At 42.3% G+C, this 22,807-nt stretch overlaps 1 protein-coding gene across 1 annotated transcript; it reads left to right on the top strand.

The window, feature by feature from the left end:
* Positions 1-5,784: 5,784 nt before the first annotated feature.
* Positions 5,785-12,658, top strand: LOC140198351 (T-cell acute lymphocytic leukemia protein 1-like). The gene is made up of 2 exons (XM_072259451.1): positions 5,785-5,995; positions 12,486-12,658. The coding sequence occupies exons 1-2, from the start codon at positions 5,785-5,787 to the stop codon at positions 12,656-12,658; spliced, it is 384 nt and encodes a 127-aa protein (XP_072115552.1).
* The last annotated feature ends 10,149 nt before the right edge of the window (positions 12,659-22,807 follow it).

Raw genomic sequence — 22,807 nt, 5'->3', positions numbered from 1 at the left:
CAATGTCTAGCGGTTACCTTTCTTCACAGCTACCTCAAGTGTACATCCCCATCTACCACTCACTCCTCCCACTGTCTGCCATGCAACTGTTATTGCTGCCTCTTAGCCATCTATCGGGCACTTGAGTTTTTATCATATTAGTCATTTAACCTATACTTAAGCTAATGCTGAAGAGCAATAAATGCAGTACCAGTAACACAGAATCTGCTGGAACTATTTACTGCTTTTATATTCTATTTGTTTTCTTTTGTTTATATGTAAAAAAAATAAATCGGAATATAAAAGCAAGAACGTATTGCTGAGGCTTTATGAGGTATTTGGAATCTTATGAACAGTTTTGGGTTCCACGGATAAAATATACGCCAGCTCCTTAGAGGACTCGGAGGAAGAGTAATTCCAGGAATGAAAGACTTAACATATGAGGAGTGTTTGATGTCCCTAGGCCTTGACTTAATGGAGTTCCGAAGGATAAAGGGGATGTAATTGAACCTGCCAAATAATGGAGAATCTGGAAAGAGCAGACGTAGAGATGATGCTTCCATTAGTATGAGATCTAATATTGGAGGCATAGCCTCAGAATAACAGAACATCCCTTTAAAACTGAGATGAGAATGAATTTCTCCAGACAGAAATTGGTGAATCTGTAACTTACTACCACAGAGAACTGTGTAAAGCAAGTTAGTGGGCGTATTTAAGGCAGAAATTATTAAGTTCTTGATTGGTAAGGGTATTAGCATTAAAGTGAAAAAGCAGGAGAATGGGGTTGAAAAGAATCAGCTCCTATATTTATTGTCTTCTGCTAGAAGACCTCAATGAGTGGAGAAGCACCTTCTGGAGGAAGTGAATTGTTGAGGTTGCTGACACCACCATTCAGGACTGTGCCGTTGCTGTACCAGTACACAAGTACTTAATCCCTGATGTACAAACAGATGTCCAAACCTGTTTTGGCAAAGGCTACGAACCACCAGGTTCGGAGCCAGTTATTTTCCTGTAACTATCGGGCACAACTCTAATCCTACCTCGATGACAGAACTGCAAGGACCACATTTGCAGTACTGTGGACTTGACTCTAACTGTGTCTTTTTTCTTGCATTAAGGGCTAGCTTTTTCCCTCTTCAGTATCTTGCTTGATTTATATATCATTTGTATTCTGTATTGTCTGTACCCTACTGTACGTGCCTGTGATGCTGGTATCAAGCTTTACCTGTATCTCACTGTACTTGTGCACAAGACGAGACTGGACTCGAACTAAAATTAACAAATATAATACGCCTGCAGCTGTTATAAACTTTCCCTTGCGTTCGTTTTCCGCATCCACGCGTTTCTATTGAAAAGGAAATTCTCCCTCCGAGGAATGTTAAATGCGTCCACTTGGATCTGTGATTTCAGCCCGAACGTCCAACAGTAATGAATCAACTGTGCATCTGTTTTACAATGCAAAGCGGTAGTGCAGCCCAACTGATAAACCATCCCTGTTTCTTTTTTTACTGACTGCGGTAACAATTAATCCTTAATTAATAATTGCGTCGTTTCCTTATCACTTCCTACCAGGACCCCTGGAATTCTTATCAGCAAAAGGCAGCTTCCTTGAATGATCCCCTCACCACTCAGAATGGGAAAATCAAAGAACCAGGCTCACAATAAACTGTCATCTCCAACAAGCGATTGTGTGAACATCTCACCTACATCCCTCTTTCAAAGAATTTCACAACTCCTTGTACACACTTTCCCCTCAAACCTTCCACATCTCTCCTCTCAATGACTGATTTCATTCGAGTCTTTACTAAGGCAACCTTCAGCTAAGATCAACACCCCGCTGATTGGAGTTGTACGGAGGTAGATTTGTTTAAGTAGATTTATTGTATGAACCGCGCCGCCGACTGACTTCGGGCTGACTGCACCCACTGCCTTAACACTGCACCGTCACCTCGGAAAGTGCTGAGGGACGAGGCGAGTTGGCCCTTCTTAAAGCAACAGATGACCCTTTAGATAACATTAAACGTCCAAAACGTTCATTTTCAAGACTAATCCAGATGAATCAATTAAAAGCGAAAAAGGGATTTCCACCCCGCCTCCTAAATATTAGAGCCCACTAGAGTCCTGGAAGTATGTCGGCCAGAAATGCAGGTGCGGTCTTTTGCTGTACAGAGTGCAATGAATAGTAAGGATCCTTTTTTATGTAACTCAAACCCATGGGGCAGTTTTTGCAACCCCATGATAATCGCCCTAATCGGATTATGTAAATTCCTACTCCACAAGGTAAAACGCCATAGCAGGCTGGCTGTCAATTTCAAACAAAGCACTTAAAGGGAGGGAGAGAATTTATAGTATAAATTAGAAACTAGTTAAACTCGCGATAAATTACAAGGATCGCTGAATTTTTTTTAACCCGAATAGAAGTAGTTTTTTGCCTAACTTTTTAACTTGCGGGTCCTCGCGGCAATATGTATCCCGCTTCCATTCTATGAAATACAAGTTAAAATTAAGTTTAAGAACTGGCCGTATATTGGTGCACCAGGACATCGCCCTCTAAGGATTCTAATGAAAGCACACAATTGTTTCTGAATGATGATTGAGGTGTTACGTTCCAGCAGCATCACATGTCAAGATAGAAACTGTCTGAAACATTAGCGGTCTTTCCCTTAGCAGTTGTAATTTCGAAAGGGTTTAGGCACAATTGAGGTGGTGCGAATCCACGCGCCAGTACTCCAGTCAGTATAGCACTGCCTTGGCTTTTAAAGTAATTTTTCCAAGAGCATCATTCACCGTCACAAGCCAGCTGACTGACACTTGTAAAATTGTCAAAGATGGAAAGCATTTTTTTAAAATGAGGGAACAAGATGTCAATGAGCGAGAGGGGAAACGGAAGGCTCTTCTTGCCGAAGGAGACTGAAATACATTCACTTGTAGCTCGAAGTGGTGACACATGTCAAACAAAGGGACAGGCACGCTATAAATGACAGGAGCCCTCCCACCCCACTCTCTCCTTCTGACGGCTCTGCACCGAGTTGGGCTTCACGGCTTCAGCAGCATCCTCATCGCGCAGGACTCCACTCCAACTTTTCCAGCCACTGCAGGCGCGAATCCTCCTGCCAGCACCTCCGATATCAGGTAAGAAATGATCCTGTGCATTCAAAACATTAGTCTGGGAAATAAATAAAACGGGGCAGCCTTCTGCATCGCAGGTGTAAGTATTTCTCCTCGCAGTAACTTGCTTTCATTATAATAAGTCCTGTTTCGAATGTTTCTTCTTCTTCGAGTTATTTCTGTATTTTTGTTTAAATTAAAAATTTGCCCATGGGTCGCTTATTTTGCATTAGTTGAAAGGCAGCGGGAAGTACTGTATTGGATACTAGAAATGGCATTTCGTTTAATAAGGTTAATGCAATGCAATTCTGTGGTGGGGCCGGTAAGATTTCCAATCTATCAGTTTGTGAATAATGTAATATGTTCAGGAACTCCATATACTCTGTCTGCTATTTTGATGTGAGAAGAGTGTTCCTGTGTGAGGAATTGTTCCCTTTATTATATGACTGGCTTGTTAGAGTGCTTTCTTTGCCACAATGCCATATTTTTACTATCACCTTTAATGGGTTTCAAAAATATGGGATCATCATGGCTGAGGTCGTAAAATAATCAGTGTCTGTGAAGAGACATGAAAGGCCTGATTAGACTGTGTTATTGATTTAAGGCTGAAAAGGTTTCTCTAAATCTGAGGTCAACCATCAATAATAATTTGATGCACTCTGCTCAATGCAATACCTTTGGTTCCTTGTGCTCCATATGTGCCCCAACCAACACCTCACCTCAGACCTGGTGAAAGTGTCATCGCCTGTAAGTTTCCCTTTCTACTCATTTACAATTCTCCCTTGGAAATGTACTGCATCTTTGTTGGTTCATTGTCACCAGGTCCAAATCCTGCAGCTCCCTGCCCAAACATGCTGGGTCTGACCTCACCATACAGAGTGGTTCAAGATGGAAACTCCCCATTACCTTCTCAAAGGAAAGTGGGGCCAGACAATAGACATTGTCAGTGATTGAAATGCCTATGCCTCACAAAGTAATTTTTAAAACAGCTGCTTAAATAAATAAATATTGCAAGATTATCAATTATATCTATATCGTGTTGGCACGTGGCCAAGTGGTTAAGGCGTTCATCTAGTGACCTGAAGGTTGCTAGTTTGAGCCTTGGCTGAAGCAACGTGTTGTGTCCTTGAGCAAGGCACTTAACCACACATTGCTCTGCGATGACACTGGTGCCAAGCTGTATGTGTCCTAATGCCCTTCCTTTGGACAACATCGGTGGCATGGAGAGGGGAGACTGGCAGCATGGGCAACTGCTGGTCTTCCATACAACCTTGCCCAGGCCTGTGCCCTGGAAACCTTACAAGGCACAAATCCATGGTCTCATGAGACTAACGGGTGCCTATATATATAAATCTATCAATACTATCTTTCAATATCTATCAATACATTTATCAATATCTATCAATTATTTACAAAGCCCATCTTATTATGAATGAATGGAGCAAAAATAAATTTGAGGAAGCCATTTATCTAACCAGTTCTGCTGTACAGATAGACCACATTGATCTGCTTCTTATCTCTTCCTACTCATCTAGATTCTAACATCCTTCAGTAATTTGTCCAACAGAAGTGGCTTGACCTAATGAATGAATCTTTGTCCTAATTGTTGTATCGAGTGGTGAAAGCGCTTAATGGTTATATCCTAAACAAAACTATTTAATGAATTTATGCAACTAATTAACTGATTAATCTTGTACATTCAAATCTAGTGCTCCTGATTTAACTCTTTTAGCTCTGATATAATCATATTTAATCTGCGATCACACTCCCGCCTTCACTTTCCCTACTCGATCTCAAAACAGTGCGGAGAAATGAGGTGGTCTTGGACCAAGTCTCTAAGGGAACAAGAGGCAGGTGAATAACCTAGTAGCATTTATAACATTATGAAAACCAGCCTCCCCTCCATGGACTCGGTTTATATTTCTTGTTGCCTCAGTAAAGCAGACAAAACAATTGAAGACCCCTGCCACCCTGGCCATTCTCTGTTTGTTCCCTTCCCATCCAACAGAAAACACAAAGTATGTACCATGATGCTCAAGGACCGCTTCTATCCAACTTTAATAAGACTATTGAATGAACCTCTTTTACAATAAGATAGACTCTTGACCTTACAGAATGATCTGTGTGGATGGCATGCAAAAGAAGGTTTTTCCACTGTACCTTGGTCCGTGTGTCAATAATAAACCAATTTCCCAATTCGTCTTCAAAGTTGCACAGATGGGCATTCTACCATTGATACTCTACATTGAGCATTGATTTATTTAACAGAGGAAGGATTGCAAGGTCAACTAAACATGATAGGCATTATGGGGAGTTGGTAACCGAGTTTGTGAGTTCAACTTTTCCTCAGTAAGCATGACCCCGTACACCATTTTGACGCATGTTAGGGAAATCCTGCACAAGGGGAGATATCATCTTCACAATATGATGCTAAACCAGAGGTGATCAGCCCTCTCAGTTGACATAAAAGATCTCATCTTGGAGAAGAACAGACAAATTCTCCTCATTGTCCTGGGGTAGATTATTATTCCTCACTCAATATCACATGATTCAGTTATTATGTCACCTGTTGATTATGGGAGTTTGCAATGTGCAAATTGGCTGCTGTATTGCCTTCAATATGACAGCAACTCTATTTAAATAGTCCCGTATTAAAATGGTTTGGTCCGAAATATCATTGCAGAGTTCCAAGGCAAGATGACCAGAAAGGTTTTTAGCAACACCAGGGAGAGATGGAGGCAACAGAATGTGAACAGCGCCTTTGCTGAGCTGCGGAAACTCGTCCCAACACACCCCCCAGACAAAAAACTCAGCAAGAACGAAATTCTTCGCCTGGCAATGAAGTATATCGATTTTCTGGTCAAGCTGCTAAAGGATCAGGGAATTGGTGAAGAGAGTACAGGGTCAAGTAAAGTTGAATCTTTCCCTGAAACTTGGCAAGAGGGGTCCCAGAGAGAAGGGAGCACAGAGGGTGAGAGTAATATCCCATCACCACCATTGGGGTGCTGCAGCAGTTGGACGGAGAGATCACCTGAGGGACATTCCCAATCAAATGATCACACAATGACTCCCAGCACTACAATTTTGTATCTTAATCAATTTGCCCTGCTAAAAAACCTGCAGGTTTTGACCCATTAGATACCAGTGCGACCAAATGTGTTTATTAATGTGTCTTTGGGTCTGTTTGGCCCCTCAGTGATTTCTCATTTACTGACCAAGATGAAATACTTCACCAGAAAAAAAAACATTTAAAAATAAATAGTTGAAAATATCAAATTAACTGAAAATCTTAATTTTGATGTGACATTCCTGTAGTTAACACAATGAATAGATTTACATTTGAAGGTTGATTAGTTAGTGCATTAATCTCCTTTCACATCTGTTATATTGAACATTAGCTATTTTGTTGTATCACTGGATCCTGTCTATTTTCAACTTGCTGCCTTTCATAAACTGAGATTGGCAGGGAGGAAAAGAAGCTCCATGCGTGAGCAATGTTGTTGGATTCAATGAAAATTGAAATCTGGTGATTTACATAAGGGACAGTTAAAAGACCAACATTTTTGCTTGCTATATTCTGTGCTTTGTGGCATACATGGGCAATGGACTGTGTGGTCAGTGTGCAATATATCTCTCATTTTCTACAATTGCATAGCCCTTCCAGTTTAACAGTTGAGTTTGGTGCTTGATGCCTGCCCACAATCGCTGGAGGAACAATCAATCTGAATGAGTTTATAGCAGTCCCACAGCAAGTGGAGAACTGTTTAGAATAATAGAGGGCAGCTTTGAAAATTTGTCTAATATTTCACACTGAATTTTATACATTTTAGTTTTAATTATTATTAAAATTTAATTTATTCTTGTGGTTTGGAAGCTGATGAATAATATTTTGCAATGTTGTTTTTTGAAGGCTCAATGCAAATATTGACTTAATTTATTTTGCTTACCTATTACGCTCCTGTACGTTTGCGAAGCATTGCACTGAAGTTGTGGTGGGGGACAGTGCAAGGTAAGGGTGACATCATGTTAATGTTTAAACCCTTTGCCAAGGCACAAGACCTTCAGACCTGAATCAATCACAGCCTGCTTTACAATTCAGCAGAGAAATAAACATCCTCATCCTGTATTTAAATAGCAAAGCCTTTCCATTAATGGGTATAAAGGTATTAGCTTTCTCAGTTACCAATCAGAGCAGAACAGGCTGCCCAGTTCTCAAAATAAACAATAATCTTACTTATTCTTATTTCCAAATTAAGTTATTGTTAATGTTAATTAATTTAAAAAGTATGTTTCTATTAAGAGAGAGTGTAGAGGATATTTACTATATTGGCCCAAAGAATGAGGTCTTACAGTTTTGTGTACAGAATGGATAATCTCACAGACATGTTCAAAATCCAGAATGTTCTGGATGAAGTGAATAAAGGGGATTTCTTTTAAATTAGGAGAATTATTATGGACCAGAACTGATTTAAAGTCACTGTCAAAAGAACCAAAGGAGAGATGAAAATTAATGTTTACTTACAACTGGTAGTTTTGTTCTGGAATTCACTGCCTGAAGTGTGGTGGAAACTGATTCAATTGTGGTATTAAGATGAACAGAGGGTGGAATGGGCTCCCTCTACACTCTAATCGTCCAGTAATTTCATTCAACGTAATTACAAGGTGAACATTTTTGGTTGAACTAGCCAAAGTGTCTACCAATGTACAAAGCGCTTGAATTTCACATTGGGAATGCTCAAATGAAGGTAAAAATAGAATGACATACAGGCATTGAAATCTGGCAGCTCTAAATTAAATATATTTATTGTTAAATAATATTAAAACAATAATGCTGCATTCTTGTGATTAGTGATACTTTCAACCAAGTATGTATTTTGTGTAATATGCTAAATGATTTTGACCATTTGTAACCATTTATACTGGATGTTGTAAACGCATGTGGAAATAAAGAAACAGAGTTGAGATTCTCTACCTTTCTTTTTGACCAGCCGTTTTTAGGATAATAGAGTCATAAAGTCAAGGAAAAGTACAGCACAGAAACAGGCCCTTTGGCCCATCTAGTCCAGGTCAAAACCATTTAAACTGCCGACTCCCATTGACCTGTACCAGGGCCAGAGTCCCCCATACCCTACAATCCATGTACCTGTCCAAACTTTGCTTAAGTGTTGAAATCAAGATCATATCACCACTCGTGCTGCCAGCTATTTTCTCACTCTCATGACCCTCTGAGTGAAGAAGCTTCCCCTCATATTCCCCTTAAACTTTTCACCTTTCACCCTTAACCCATGACCTCTGGTTGTAGACCCATTCAACCTCAGTGGAAAAAGCCTGTTTGCCTTTACCCTATCTATACCTCTCATAATTTTGTATACCCCTGTCAAAACTCCTCTCGATCTTTTATGTTCTAAGGAATAAAGTCCTAACTTATTCTCTCTTTACTTATAACTCAGGTCCTCCAGACACAGCAACAACCTTGCAAATTTTCTCTGTACTCTTTCAACCTTATTTACATTTTTCCTGTAGCTAGGTGACCACAACTGCACAGGATACTCCAAATTAGGCCTCACCAATATCTTATATAACTTCTGCATAACTTCCCATCTCCCATCAACACACACAAAATGCTGGAGGAAGTCAGCAGGCCAGGCAGCATCTACGGAAAAGAGTACAGTCGATGATTCGGGCCGAGACACTTCAGCAGGTCTGGAGAAAAAAAGATGAGGAGTCAGAGCTAGAAGGGATGGGAGCAAGAACTACAAGGTTTTAGGTGAAACTAGGAGGGGGAGGGGTGAAATAAAGAGCTAGGAAGTTGATTGGTGAAAGAGATATAGGGCTGGAGAAAGAAGAATCTAATAGGAGAGGACAGAAGGCCATGGACCCTCCTACTCTTCCTGGATACCCCGCTCTTGTCTTCTGCCTGCTCTGGATCTTTTCATTGCCATCTGCCGAGGAGACATCAACCATCCTGACTTCAGCACTCCTCTTTCCAATTTCAACCTCACTCCTTATGAACACACTGCTCTCCACTCTCACCACACCAATCCTAACCTCACCATCAAACCTGCAGGTAAGTAGGGTGCTGTGGTTGTCTGGCGTACTGACCTCTACCTTGCTAGGCCCGGCAACAATTGTCAGACATTTCATCTTGTTTACCCCTCGAACAGGGTCCCACAGAGGAGCACCAGCCCATTGTCTCCCACACCATCACCAACCTTATTAACTCTGGGGATCTCCCATTCACTTCCACCAACCTTATAATTCCCTCACCCCGCACCTCCCATTTCTACCTCCTACCCAAGATCCACAAACCTGTCTGTCCATGTAGACCCATTGTTTCAGCTTGTTCCTACCCCACTTTACTCATATCTCATACCTCGAAACAGTTTTATCCCCCATGGTTCAGTCCCTTCCTACCTATATCCATGGCACTTCACATGCTCTTGACCTTTTTCAATGATTTCAAGCTCCCTGGCTCCAAGCATCTTATTTTCTCCATGGATGTCTAGTTCCTATATACCTCCATCCCCCACCAGGAAGGCCTCAAAGCTCTTGATTTCTCTCTGGACACTAGACCCAACCAGTTCCCCTCCACCAGCACTCTCCTCCATCTCGTGGAAATTGTCCTCACTCTCAATAATTTCTCCTTTGGCTCCTCCCACTTTCTTCAAACAAAAGATGTAGCCATGGGTACTCGTATGGGTCCCAGCTATGTCTGCCTTTTTATCGGCTATGTGGAACAGTCTATATTCCAAACCTACACTAGTATCGCTCCCCAGCTTTTCCTACACTACGTCGATGACTGCATTGGTATTGCTTCCTGCACCCATGCCAAACACGTTAACCTCATCAGCTTTGCCTCCAACTTCCAACCTGCCCTCAAATTTACCTGGTTTATTTCCAGCACCTCCCTCCTGTTTCTCGATTGCTCTGTCTCTATCTCTGGAGAGAGCTTATCCACTGATGTCTATTACAAACCCACTGACTCTCACAGCTATCTGGACTATACCTCTTCCCACCCTGTTACTTGTAAAAACGCCATCCCCTTCTCTCAGTTCCTCCGTCTCCACTGCATCTGCTCTCAGGAGCAGGCTTTTCATTCCAGAACAAAGGAGATATCCTCCTTCTTCAAAGAAAGGGGCTTCCCTTCCTCCACCATCAACACTGCCCTCAACTGCATCTCTTCCATTTTGCACACATCTGCCCTCACCCTGTCCTACCATGGATAGGGTTCCCTTTGTCCTCACCTACCACTCACCAGCCTCCATGTCCAGTACATAATTCTCCATAACTTCTGCCGTCTCCAACGAGATCCCACCACCAAGCACATCTTTCCCTCCCCCCACATTCTGCTTTCTGCAGGGATTGCGACCTACGTGACTCCTTTGTCCATTCAACCCTCCCCCCATTGTCTCCTTTCTGGCACTTATCCTTGCAAGTGGAACAAGTGCTACACCTGCCCCTATACCTCCTCCCTCACTACCATTCAGGGCCCCAAACAGCCCTTCCATGTGAGGCAACACTTCACTTGTGAGTCCGTTGGGGTGGTCTATTGTATCCGGTGCTCCCGATGTGGCCTCTTGTATATTGGTGAGACCCCACGTACATTGGGAGACTGCTTCGCCGAATCTGCCAGAAAAAGCAAGATCTCCCAGTAGACACTCATTTTAATTCCACTTCCCATTCCGAGTCTGACATGTCCATCCATGGCCTCCTCTGCTGTCGCAATGAGACCACACTCAGGTTGGAGGAACAACATCTTATATTCTATAGCCTCTAACTGGATGGCATGAACATCAATTTCTTGAACTCCTGGCAATGCCCCCTCCACTCTATTCCCCAACCCCTTTTCCTTCTCTCACATCTCCTTGCCTGCCCATCACCTCCCTCTTCTGCTCCTTTCCCTTTTTCTTTCTTTCATGGCCTTCTGTCCTATTAGATTCACCCTTCTCCAGCCCAGTGTTTCTTTCACTAATCAACTTCACAGCTCTTTACTTCACTCCTCCCCCCTCCTGGTTTCACCTATCACCTTGTGCTTCTTCCTCCCCTCCCCCTGCCTTCTTACACTGACTCCTCATTTTTTTCCTCAAGGGAAGGGTCTCAGCCCAAAACATTGAGTGTACTCTTTTCCAAAGATGCTGCAGAGTTCCTCCAGCACTTTGTGTGTGTTTCTTGGATTTCTAGCAACAGCAGATTTTCTCTTGTTGTGATTAGAGTCTGTCTCCTGTACTCAGTATTTTGATTTATGAGAGCAATGTGCCAAAAGCTTTCCTTATGATCCTATCTACCTTTCAATAAATTATGGACTTGTATTCTCAGAGTATTTTATTCTACCACTCTCCTGAGTGCCTCACCATTCACTGTCACGACCTACTCTTGTTGGTCCTACCGAAGTGCAACATCTTGCACTTCTCTGCTTTAAATTCCATCTGCCATTTTTCAGCCCACTTTTCCAGCTGATCCAGATCCCTCTGCAAGTCTTGGTAGCCTTCCTCGCTGTCCACAACACTCCAATCTTGGTGTCATTTGCAAATTTACTGATCCATTTAACCACATCCAGATCATTGACATAGGTGACAAACAACGGACCAGCACCAATCCTTGTAGCACTCCACTGGTCACAGGCCTCCAGTCAGAGAGGCAACCATTTACTACCTGGCTTCTCCCACAAAACCAATGACTAATCCACTTTATTACCTCATCTTGAATGCCAAACAACTGAACCTTCTTGGGTAATCTCCCATACAGGACTTGTCAAATGCCTTGCTAAAGTCCTTATGGACAATATCCACTGCCTTGCATTCATCTACTTCCTCGATAATCTCTATAAGATTGGTTGGACATGACCTACCACACATGAAGACATGCTGACAATCTTTAATCAGTTCATGTCTATCCAAGTACTTTAATCTGGTCCCTTGGAATATCTTCCAATAACTTTCCTAGCCGATAATTTCCTGATTTATGTTTAGAGCCTTACTTAAACAATGGGACAACACTGGCTATCCTCCAGTCCTCTGGTACCTTCCCTGTCGCAAAGGATGATTTATATATTTCTGCTAGGGCCCCGGTATTTTCTGCACTTCCTTCCCATAGGGTCCAAAGAAACAACTTATCAGGCCCTGGGGGTTTATCCACTCTGATTTGCCTCAGGACAGCAAATACCTCCTTCTCTGTAATCTGTACAGGGAGCTATGCCTGACCCGGAGAGCTATGCCAGCTGGAGTCAGGGCTTTATGCTTTGGCTCTCGGTAGGGTCACCCATGACAAACAGGTCAAAGGGTAGAGGCCAGACCAAGGGTGGTTCACTGGTCCTCCAGGTTCGGCGGGTGAGGGTTGGTGGGGTGGTTCAACTCAGGCTAACAACCCTGACTGGTCAAACAAAACTGTTGTGGAAACAGCAATGAAGAACCCTACATCTTCGTACGACAGTATTCCTGAGTCTCCACCCAGGAGTTGCATTGCTGACAGTAGTGAAAACCAGGAGGGAGCTACCAGCATGATAAATGAAGCCTTGGATACCGCCAAGGAGATGGAGGACCTTCGTAACTGCCCTAAAAGCCAGCAGGCATAATGGGCAGTAAGTAAGTAAACACTATGGCATTACATGCTAAACAAATCTAGTTGCTTTGTTACAACATGGTTCAATGCAAGCTTGAGGAAAAATACCTTATCTTCTCTCTGGACATGTTGCGGAGTTCATATTATATATTAATATTATATATTAACTCCTGCAACAGGTCTCCAACTTCCTCTGCTTGCATCAGAACTGTCTATGTTTGCTATTTTCCCTCAATTATTCCCATTCTATTTGTTTAGTCTAGTCTGATAGGCATGTCCCATAGCCCCGCTGTTAGCAATACCTTAAACAATGATGAATAGCAGACTCTTCAAGTCATTTGTTCTCACCCTATTGGAGATATACTTGTTGCTCTACCCATCCCTTGCCCACCTTCTCTGCCACTGACTCATCTTCTCTTGTGCACAGAATTATGAGGGGTATACATAGGGTAAATGCAAGCAAGCTTTTCCCACTTAGGTTGGGTGGGACTACAACCAGAGGTCATGGGTTAAGGGTGCGAGGTGAAAATTTAAGGGGAATATGAGGGGAAACTTTTTCACTCAGAAGGTCGTAGGAGTGTGGAATGAGCTGCCAGCGCAAGTGGTGCATGTGAATTTGATTTCAACATTTAAGCAAACTTTGGATTGGTACATGGATGGTAGGGGTATGGGGGGCTATGGTCCTGGAATAGACAGTTTAAATAGTTTTGGCCTGGACTAGATGGACCAAAGGGCCTGTTTCTGTGCTGCACTTCTCTATGACTCTGTGACTCTGGTTTCCAGTTCTGATGAAGGACCTTTGACCTGAAACTTGAACTGCTTCTCTTTCCACAGAAGTTGTTTGACCCACTGAATGTTTCCAGCATTTTTTGTTTTGACTTCAGATTTCCAGCAGCTGCAGTCTTTTTTTTGATTTTCAAATCTAATGGTTGATGGTTCTGCAGTGTCAGATTAAATGGGACCTAGTCAAGCCGATGAAAATCCATGAAGTTAAGCAAATAATAACCAGGTCAATGCCACCAAAACTCAGCCTGGTGAAAGCTAGCTACAGAATAGATAAAGCAAGGGGATTAGGAGAAATTGAATGGAACCTGTTTACAAAGCCAGAAACTCATTAGTTGGTGTGAAGATTGGCCTAAGGGGATTTGAAATATCCTACCAGAAGAGACATGGCTCCTTATCGAGATAGAATTTAAGGTCAGAGTTGGGAGGCAGTCTTGGCCACTCTCCTAAAAATCTGAAGATATTGATTCAAGCAGTTTGATAGGAAATCTGTAAAAAAAATGTTGGGGGGGGGAGCAAATCTAGGCAACATAAATATAAAATAATTCCTAATAGAGAATTCACATGGAACTTCTTTATTCAGGGTTCAGTGAGAATATGGAACTTTCTCCTACAGGAAGGAATCAAATCATATACTGGATTAAACAAAAACTGAGGCAGAAAGGAATAGGGGGATATAATGATCTAGTGAGATGAAACAGATTGGGAGGAGTTTTGCATGGAGCATAAAGCCAGTGGCACTGCTGCAGACAATATAGGCAATCAATGCCATGCTTTGGCATTCCTTGTAATCCAGTTGCTGGGAAAATTCAGACATCAGCATGCAGTGAAATTCATGCGAGGCTCACAGAATAAATGGCCCACATGGTAAATAAATGCAGTATAAGAATGAGAGCAGAAGAACAGAATGGTACTGTTGTGCAAACTGAATACAAAAAGAAATGCAAAAAGAATAATAATGGTAGAGGTAGAATTAAGGGTTTGAGGAAATCAGAATCAGGTTTATTATCACTGGCATGTGACATAACATTTGTTAACTTAGCAGCAGCAGTTCAATGAAATATATAATATAGCAGAGATAAAAAAAATATATATAATAATAATAATCAATAAACAAGTGAACCAATTACATATATTGAATAGATTTTTAAAATGTGCAAAAACAGAAATATTGTATATTTTTAAAAAAGTGAGGTAGTGTCCAAAGATTCAATGTCCATTTAGAAATCAAATGACAGAGGGGAAGAAGCTGTACCTGAATCGCTGAGTGTGTGTCTTCAGGCTTCTGTACTTCCTACCTGATAGTAACAGTGAGAAAAGGGCATGCCCTGGGTGCTGGAGGTCCTTGATAATGGATGCTGCCTTTCTGAAACACCGCTTTGTAAAGATGTTCTGGGTACTTTGTAGGCTAGTACCCAAGATGGAGCTGACTAGATTTACAACCCTCTGCAGCTTCTTACAGTCCTGTGCAGTAGCTCCTCCATACCAGACAGTGATGCAGCCTGTCAGAATGCTCTCCACGGTACAACTATAGAAGTTTTTGAGTGTATTTGTTGTCATGCCAAATCTCTTCAAGCTCCTAATAAAGTATAGCTGCTGTCTTGCCTTCTTTATAAATACACCGATATGTTGGGACCAGGTTAGATCCTCAGAGATCTTGACACCGAGGAACTTGAAGCTGCTCACTCTCTCCACTTTTGATCCCTCTATGAGGATTGGTACATGCTCCTTCATCTTACCCTTCCTGAAGTCCACAATCAGCTCTTTCGTCTTACTGATGTTGAGTGCCAGGTTGTTGCTGCGGCACCATTCCACTAGTTGGCATATCTCACTCCTGTATGCCCTCTTGTCACCACCTGAGATTCTACCAATAATGGTTGTATCGTCAGCAAATTTGTAGATGGTATTTGAGCTATGCCTAGCCACACAGTCATCTGTATATAGACAGTAGAGGTGCACCTGTGTTGATAGTCAACGAGGAGGATATGTTATCACCAATCCACGCAGATTGTGGTCTTCTGGTTAGGAAGTTGAGGATCCAATTGCAGAGGGAGGTACAGAGGCCCAGATCCACTGTGACTGAGGTGTGAAAATGATGATTCGTTCAAGAGGCTAGTAGCAGTGGGGAAGAAGCTGATCTTGAGTCTGGTCACCCATGCCTTCAACCGCCCGAATCTTCTCCGGGAAGGTAGAAGCAGGTACCAAGAATGGCCAGGGTGCAGGTGTCCTTCACGATACTGTTAGCTTTCCTGAAGCAACGCACCATGAAGTTGTCAGACCAGGCTGAAGTGCTACCCAACAGTAGACCTAATGAAGTCCAAGAAAATCCTTGTGGACAGGATAAACCTTCTCCAATGCCTACCCTATACATCTAACTCATGGCAACAGCAAAACAATGTGGACTGATCATTTGTGAGGCTGAAAGGGTGATAGATTAGATATATTGAGAAGTAGTTACACCCAGGCTGCAGGACACAGGAAAGTGGGTGACAGTCAGGAAGGGGAAAAGGGTTGACCCAGTGCGGAGTATGCCTGATAGACGGGTATACCACTTTGGATACTGTTGGGGGGTGTTGACCTGACAGGAAAGTCACAGCGGTCAGGTCTCTGGCACTGAGTCTGCCTCTGTGATTCAGAAGGCAAGGGAGGAGAAGAAGCACACTGTAGTGACAGGGGATTTGTTAGTTAGGGGAATGGACAAGAGGTTCTGTGGCTGAGGGTGAGATTCCCGGATGGTATGTTGCCTCCCCGATGCCAGGGTCTGTAGATAGCTCAGATAGAGTCCTCAGCATTTTTAAGTGGGAGGGTGAACAGCCAGAAGTCGTGGTCCATGTAGGTACCAATGACGTGGATAGAATGAGTGACAAGGGTCTGCATAGAGAGTTCAGGGAATTAAGTGCTAAATTAAAGGGCAGGACCTTCAGGGTTGTGATCTCAGGATTAGTACCTGTGCCATGTGCTAGTGAGGCCAAACTAAGAAGATTAAATAGTTTAATACATGGCTAAAGATTGGTGCAGGAGGGAGGACATAAGATTTTTGGATCATAGGGCTCTCTTCCAGGGAAGGAGGCACCTGTACAGAAGGAACGGTTTGCACCTGAACTGGATGGGGACTAATAGCCTAGCAGAAAGGTTTGTTAATGCTGCATGGTGGGGATTAAACTAGAGTTGCAAGTGGATGGGAACCAGAATGCCAGAACTGTTAGTGGAGAGGTTGTGGAGGCAGATGTTTCTCAGACAGGGTTAGGAATTGAAAGGTTGAGCTTGGTGTGACTCGTGTACTGAGCTGCGTATATTTCAATGCAAAAAGTATTGAAGGAAAAGTGGATGATTGTGCTGAAGATGAGGTAGCTGGTTTACAAACAGAGGCAATGTGTAGTGAAGAGAGACTGTTGATAGGGCAAAACTGCAGCCAACAGCATAAGTTGCAACGTAATAGGTGGATAAAATTGAAAAAGGTGAATACAGGACTGAAGGTGTTCTATTTGAATGTGCGCAGTATGTGGAATAAGGTAGATGAACTTGCAGCACAGTTGCAGATTGGCAGGTACGATGTTGTAGGCATCACTGACTCATGACTCAAAGAAGATTATAGCTGGAAGCTTAGTGTCCAAGGATACACATAGTATCGAAAGGACAGGCAGGAAGGCAAAGCGGGCAGTGTTGCTCTGTTGGTAAAAGATGAAATCAAATCATTAGAAAGAGGTGACATAGGAACAGAAAGCATTGAATCTTTGTGGATAAAGCTGCAAGGGTAAAAATACCTTGATGGGAGTTGTATACAGACCCCCAAACAGTGGTAAAACTGTGGTCTACAAATTACAACTGGAGATAGAAAATGCATGCCAAAAGAGTAATCTTGCAATAGTCATGGGGGATTTCAACATGTAGGTAGATTGGGAAAATCAGGTTGGTGCTGGATTCCAGGAGGGGGGGTTTCTGGAGTGCCTATGAGATGGCTTTTCACAGCAACTTGTGGTTGAACCCACTAGGTGTTGTGCAATGAACCGGAATTGATTAGAGACCTAAGGTAAAAGAATCCTTAGGGGAAAGTGATCATAATAGATCACAATAGATCATATAGATCATAATAAGAGGAATAGATAGAGTGGACTGCCAGTACCTCTTCCCCAGGGCACCACTGCTCAATACAAGAGGACATGGCTTTAAGGTAAGTGGTGGGAAGTTCAAGGGGATATTAGAGGAAGGTTTTTTACTCAGAGAGTGGTTGGTGCGTGGAATGCACTGCCTGAGTCAGTGGTGGAGGCAGAGACATTAGTGAAATTTAGAGACTACTAGACATGTATATGGAGGAATTTAAGGTGGGGGGTTATATGGGAGGCTGGGTTTAAGGGTCAGCACAACATTGTGGGCCAAAGGGCCTGTACTGTGCTGTACTGTTCTATGTTCTATGTTTATAATATGATAAAATTCACCCTGAAATTTGAGAAGAAGGCAAAGTCATATGTATCAATATTACAATGTAGAGGCACGAGAGAGGAGCTGGCCAGAATTGATTGGAAAAGAACACCGGCAGGGATGATGGCAGCGCGGCAATGGCTGGAATTTCTGGAAGCAATTCAGAAGGCACAGGATATATACATCACAAAAAGGAAAAAATATTCTAAAGGAAAGGTGACACAATTGTGGCTAAGAAGAGAAGTCAAAGCCAGCACAGAAGCCAAAGAGGGAGCATATAATAGAACAAAACTCAATGGGAAGTTAGAGCATTGGGAAGCTTTCAAAAACCAACAGAAGGCAAGTAAAACAGTCATTAAGAAGGTAAAGATGGAATAGGAAAGTAAGCTAGCAATAATATTAAACAAGATACCAAAAGTTTCTTCTGATACATAAAGTGTAAAAGAGAGACAAGAGTGGATATTGGACCACTGGAAAATCATGCTGGAGAGGTCGTAATGGATGACAAGGAAAGGACAGATGAACAGAATAAGTACTTTGCATCACAAACATGAGAAAATCTGCAGATGCTGGAAATTCAAGCAACACACACACACACACACATACACAATGCTGGAGGAACACAGCAGACCAGGCTGCATCTCTGGAAAAGAGTATAGTCGATGTTTCGGGCTGAGATCCTTCATCAGGACACTTCATCTGGGGTCTCAGCCCAAAAATAGATGGTATTCTTTTCCGTAGATTCTGCCTAGCCTGCTGAGTTCCTCCAGCACTGTATGTGTGTTGCAAGTATTTTGTATCAGTCTTCACTGTGGAAGATACTAGCAGTATGGTGGAAGTTCCAGGTGTCAGGGTTTATGAAGTGTGTGAAGTTTCCATTATTAGAGCGAAGATTATTGGGAAACTGAAAGGTCTGAAGGTAGATAAGTCATCTGCACGAAAGGTGTACACCTCAGGGTTCTGAAAGAGATGGCTGAAGAGATTGTGGAAGTCTCGCAATGATCTTTCAAGGATTACTAGATTCTGGAATGGATCCAGAAGACAGGAAAATTGCAAATGTCACTCTACTTTTCAAAAAGGGAGAGAGGTAGAGGAAAGGAATCTATAGGCTAGTTAATCTGGCCTCAGTGGTTGAGAAGATGTTGGAGTCGATTATCAAGGATGAGGTCTCAGGGTAGTTGGAGGCACATGATAAAATAGGCCGTAGTTAGCACGGTTCCTCAAGGGAAAATCTTGCCTGACCAATCTGTTGGAATTCTTTGAAGAAACAGCAAGCAGGATAGAATATAATGCAAGAGGACTAGAATATAAAAGCAAGGATGTAATGCTGAGATTTTATAAAGCACTGGTGAGGCCTCACCTGGAGTATTGTGATCAGTTTGGGGCCCTTATCTTAGAAGGGTTGTGTTGAACCTGTAAAAGGTTCAAAGGAGGTTCACAAAAATGATTCCAGGTTTGAACGGCTTGTCATATGAAGTGCTTTTGATTGCTCTGGGCCTGTATTTAATAGAATTCAGATGAATGAGGGGGTGACCTCATTGAAACCTATCCAATAGTGAAAGGCCTTGATAGTGTGGATGTGGGGAAGATGTTTCCTGTGGTGCAAGAGTCTAAGACCAGAGGACAAAGTCTCAGAATAGAGGGGTGGCTTTTTAGAACGGAGATAAGGAAGAATTTCTTTAGCTAGAGAGTGGTGAGTCTGTGGAATTTGTTGCCACAGACAGCTGTGGAGGCCAAATCTTTATGTATATTTAAGGCAGAGGTTGATAGATTCTTCATTAGTCAGGGTATGAAGGGATATGGGGAGAAGGCAGAAAATTGGGACTAAGAGGAAAATTGGATCCGCCATGATGCAATGGTGGAGTGGACACAATAGCCAAATGACCAATTCTGCTTCTATATCTTATGGTCTTATGGTCTATACATCTACCCCACGACAACAGCAAAACAACGTGGACAGACAAGCCAAATCTTCTCCAGTGCCTACCCTATACGTCTACCCCATGACAATAAAATAGCGTGGACTGACAAGCCAATTTTTCTCTGGTGCTTACCCTATACATCTACCCCATGACAACGACGAAACAGTGTGGACTGACAAGCCAAATTTTCTTCAGTGCCTATCCTATACATCTACCCCGTGACAACAGCAAAACAACGTGGACTGTAAGTCTGAGGAAAAAGCAGAAAATTTTAGAAATGCTCAGAGAGCCTCAGTGAGGAGAGAAACTGAGTTAACACTTCAATTTAATGACTTCTTTACTATCTGAAAAACAAACACTTTTTATCTCTCATTATATACAGTATACTGTTTATCCTGATAATACTTTCTAACTATCCGAGTTGGGGACCTGTGGTAGGGAGAGAGAAAGAATAATGATTGCATCTATGGCGTACTGTAACCTCTTTCTTTAGACAGGAGTTGATAGAAAATAACCTTCATTGATCCATATTACAGTAAATCTTCCTTCGATGGAGGAAGAGTGAAGACTTGCACCATCAGACACATTCTATGACACCCACAGCTACCTCAACAGGTACTAAAGTATTCTTCAGCCAAAGAAAACCTGCTTGTAATTTTGAAAGTGATGGAGTCAATGCGTCCACAGAAAGATCCCATAGACAGGAATGTGGCAATGACCAGATCACTTATTCCAGTAATGTTTAAGTGTAAATTTAGATCAATAGACTGTGGTAATGCTAAGATTTCTTGAGATAATGGCCCCGTCCGCATCCACCCAAGTGGGAAGTGGAGCCATGGCTTAATACTGCATCCAAAACAGAGAAGTGCCTGATGGTGTATCGTGCGTCGGCACTGCACTGGAAGTGGCACACTGTTTCCTGTGTTCTCATCACTGGTGTAGGCTGTTATAGCAGTCTTCTAAGACAATGGTGCTACCTACTGCAATATTATGATTAGTTCAATGTGTTTGTAGACCTTAAATTTTAGGATAAGTGTGTGAATATGGCACATGACTGCAAATTTATTTTCTATATCAAAGACATCTAGGAACCACCATCAGTTTCAAAACTGAAAGCAAAGCAGGGCTTGGAATAGCTGGAATCTTGTACAAAATCTAATAGTGACTGTAGTTAAACAAAAGTTCAGCTTGCCTTCAAATTGGAAACCTATTGCCTGATCTTGTAAATAGTAATAGCTGCTGAATTCACATGAATGGAAATTAGATGAGTAAATCATAAAACTCAATTAACTAATAGATTTCTTAATTGATCTTATTTAAACCAAACTGGAAAGACAAACAACGTTATCTTCTTTCCCTATATTTCTCATTGAAGCCTCTAATCACTTTGGAGCTTACTTTGCACGGCCTCCATTGTAAACTGCCATCAGTCTGAGAAATGACAATAAATCCAAGTAAGCAAAAGCACGATAAGTCAAACCAACCATCATATCTGCAAACATGCACATTAATTTATTGATGTTGCTGATACAACAGATATTTATTGAGATACAGCACGGAATAGGCTTTTCCAGCCCTTTGAGCCACGCTGCCCAGCAATTTCCCGATCTAGCCCCAGCCTAATCACAGGGACACTTTACAATGGCTAATTAACGTACCAACCAGTATGTCTGTGGACTGTGGGATGAAACCAGAGCACCTGGAGGAAACCCACGCAGTTGTAGGGAGAACGCACAAACTCCTTACAGGCAGAAGCAGGAATTGAACCTCGGTCTACTGTACTGTAACGCGTTGTGCTAACCACTCCGCTACTGTGCTGCCTCAAACTTATTGGGAAACATTTTACACCAAAATACACTGATAAAATTCTTCCAATAAAGACACACTGAAGGAAGCACTAAGAAGGACTGTACACAATAAAGAAACCTCAGCCAAAGGTTAACTAAGAGTGCACCACCTGTTGCTCAGACCGGACAGTATCCTATTCAGAGATAAACAGTACTAGTTTGTAAGGTTGATAGTAAAGAAGGCAGAGAAGGTTTTTGCAACCTGCTGCTTACTGAAATAAGGTTGGCCATCAAACCCTTTGAAAGGACCATAATCCTGAACGTCAGAATGGAAACAACACACAAAAAATGCTGGGGTCATTTGACTTTGTTAAGTCTCCCCAGCCAGTGTGTGGTTCCAGTGTGATGACTACCTTCAGTCTGTCTCAGTCCCTTGGCTACTTTCTTAACAAAACTCCACCAGTCTCATTTCTAACATTGTCAATTGACCAACAGTTTCAACAGCTTTCTCTGGGATGTGAATTCCAGGTGTCCAGTGCCCTTTTTATGAAGACAGTGTAGAAAATAGTTTCTCTTTCACAGAGATGTTGGAAGTTAGAAGACAAGGGTAAGGAAGAAGAGATTTAGAGTGGACCTGAGGAAGAATGTTTCCATCCAGAGATAGGTGGTATCTGGTCGGCAGGAGAAACCGCAGATGGGTAACAGCTTCTTCCTCCAGGCTGTTAGACTTCTTAACATCCTGCTGCCACCCAGCACACACTGTACACCCTGTCTGAATGGCCTGCCATCCCCATCCCCCACCCCTCCCAACTCCCCAGCACACCAACACTGACTCCTCAAAGATCACCTTCATCTTTTATTGCTGCTGTTTCACATACTTATGTGACTGCTTGTTTTATTATAACAGTGCCAGTAACATTTATATTGCCTTATATAATAATGCAGCTCACTTCTTATGTGAACCTGTCAATCTCCAGACTGTGCCCCTCAGGGACACGTGCTAAAGTTATTTTGTGACTGTATGTGCTGTGTGTGATTATATGTACTGTGGGCCCTGAGGAACAATATTTTGTTTAGTTGTATACATGTATAAACTTGAGTATGAACTTCAACGCACTGCCTTAGTGGGCAATGGAGCAATTATTCTGACATTTAAGTAGTACTAGATGAGCACTTGTTTTGTCAAGGCATAGAATGCAAAGCAATGAGAGAAATGTGATTTGCCTTTTCAGTGACTTTCAGGTGTGAGAT

This window comes from Mobula birostris, chromosome 5, assembly GCF_030028105.1.
Source record: "Mobula birostris isolate sMobBir1 chromosome 5, sMobBir1.hap1, whole genome shotgun sequence".
NCBI classification, from domain to species: Eukaryota; Metazoa; Chordata; class Chondrichthyes; order Myliobatiformes; family Myliobatidae; genus Mobula; species Mobula birostris.
Note: the sequence above shows the minus strand (reverse complement) of the source record. Positions and strands in the feature narration are given on the sequence as shown.

Coding starts and splice junctions, on each gene's coding strand:
- LOC140198351 (XM_072259451.1), top strand. CDS start 5,785: ATGACCAGAAAGGTTTTTAGCAACACCAGGGAGAGATGGAGGCAACAG. Junction 5,996..12,485: donor TGAAGAGAGTACAGGGTCAA/GTAAAGTTGAAT, acceptor TTGTGGAAACAG/CAATGAAGAACCCTACATCT.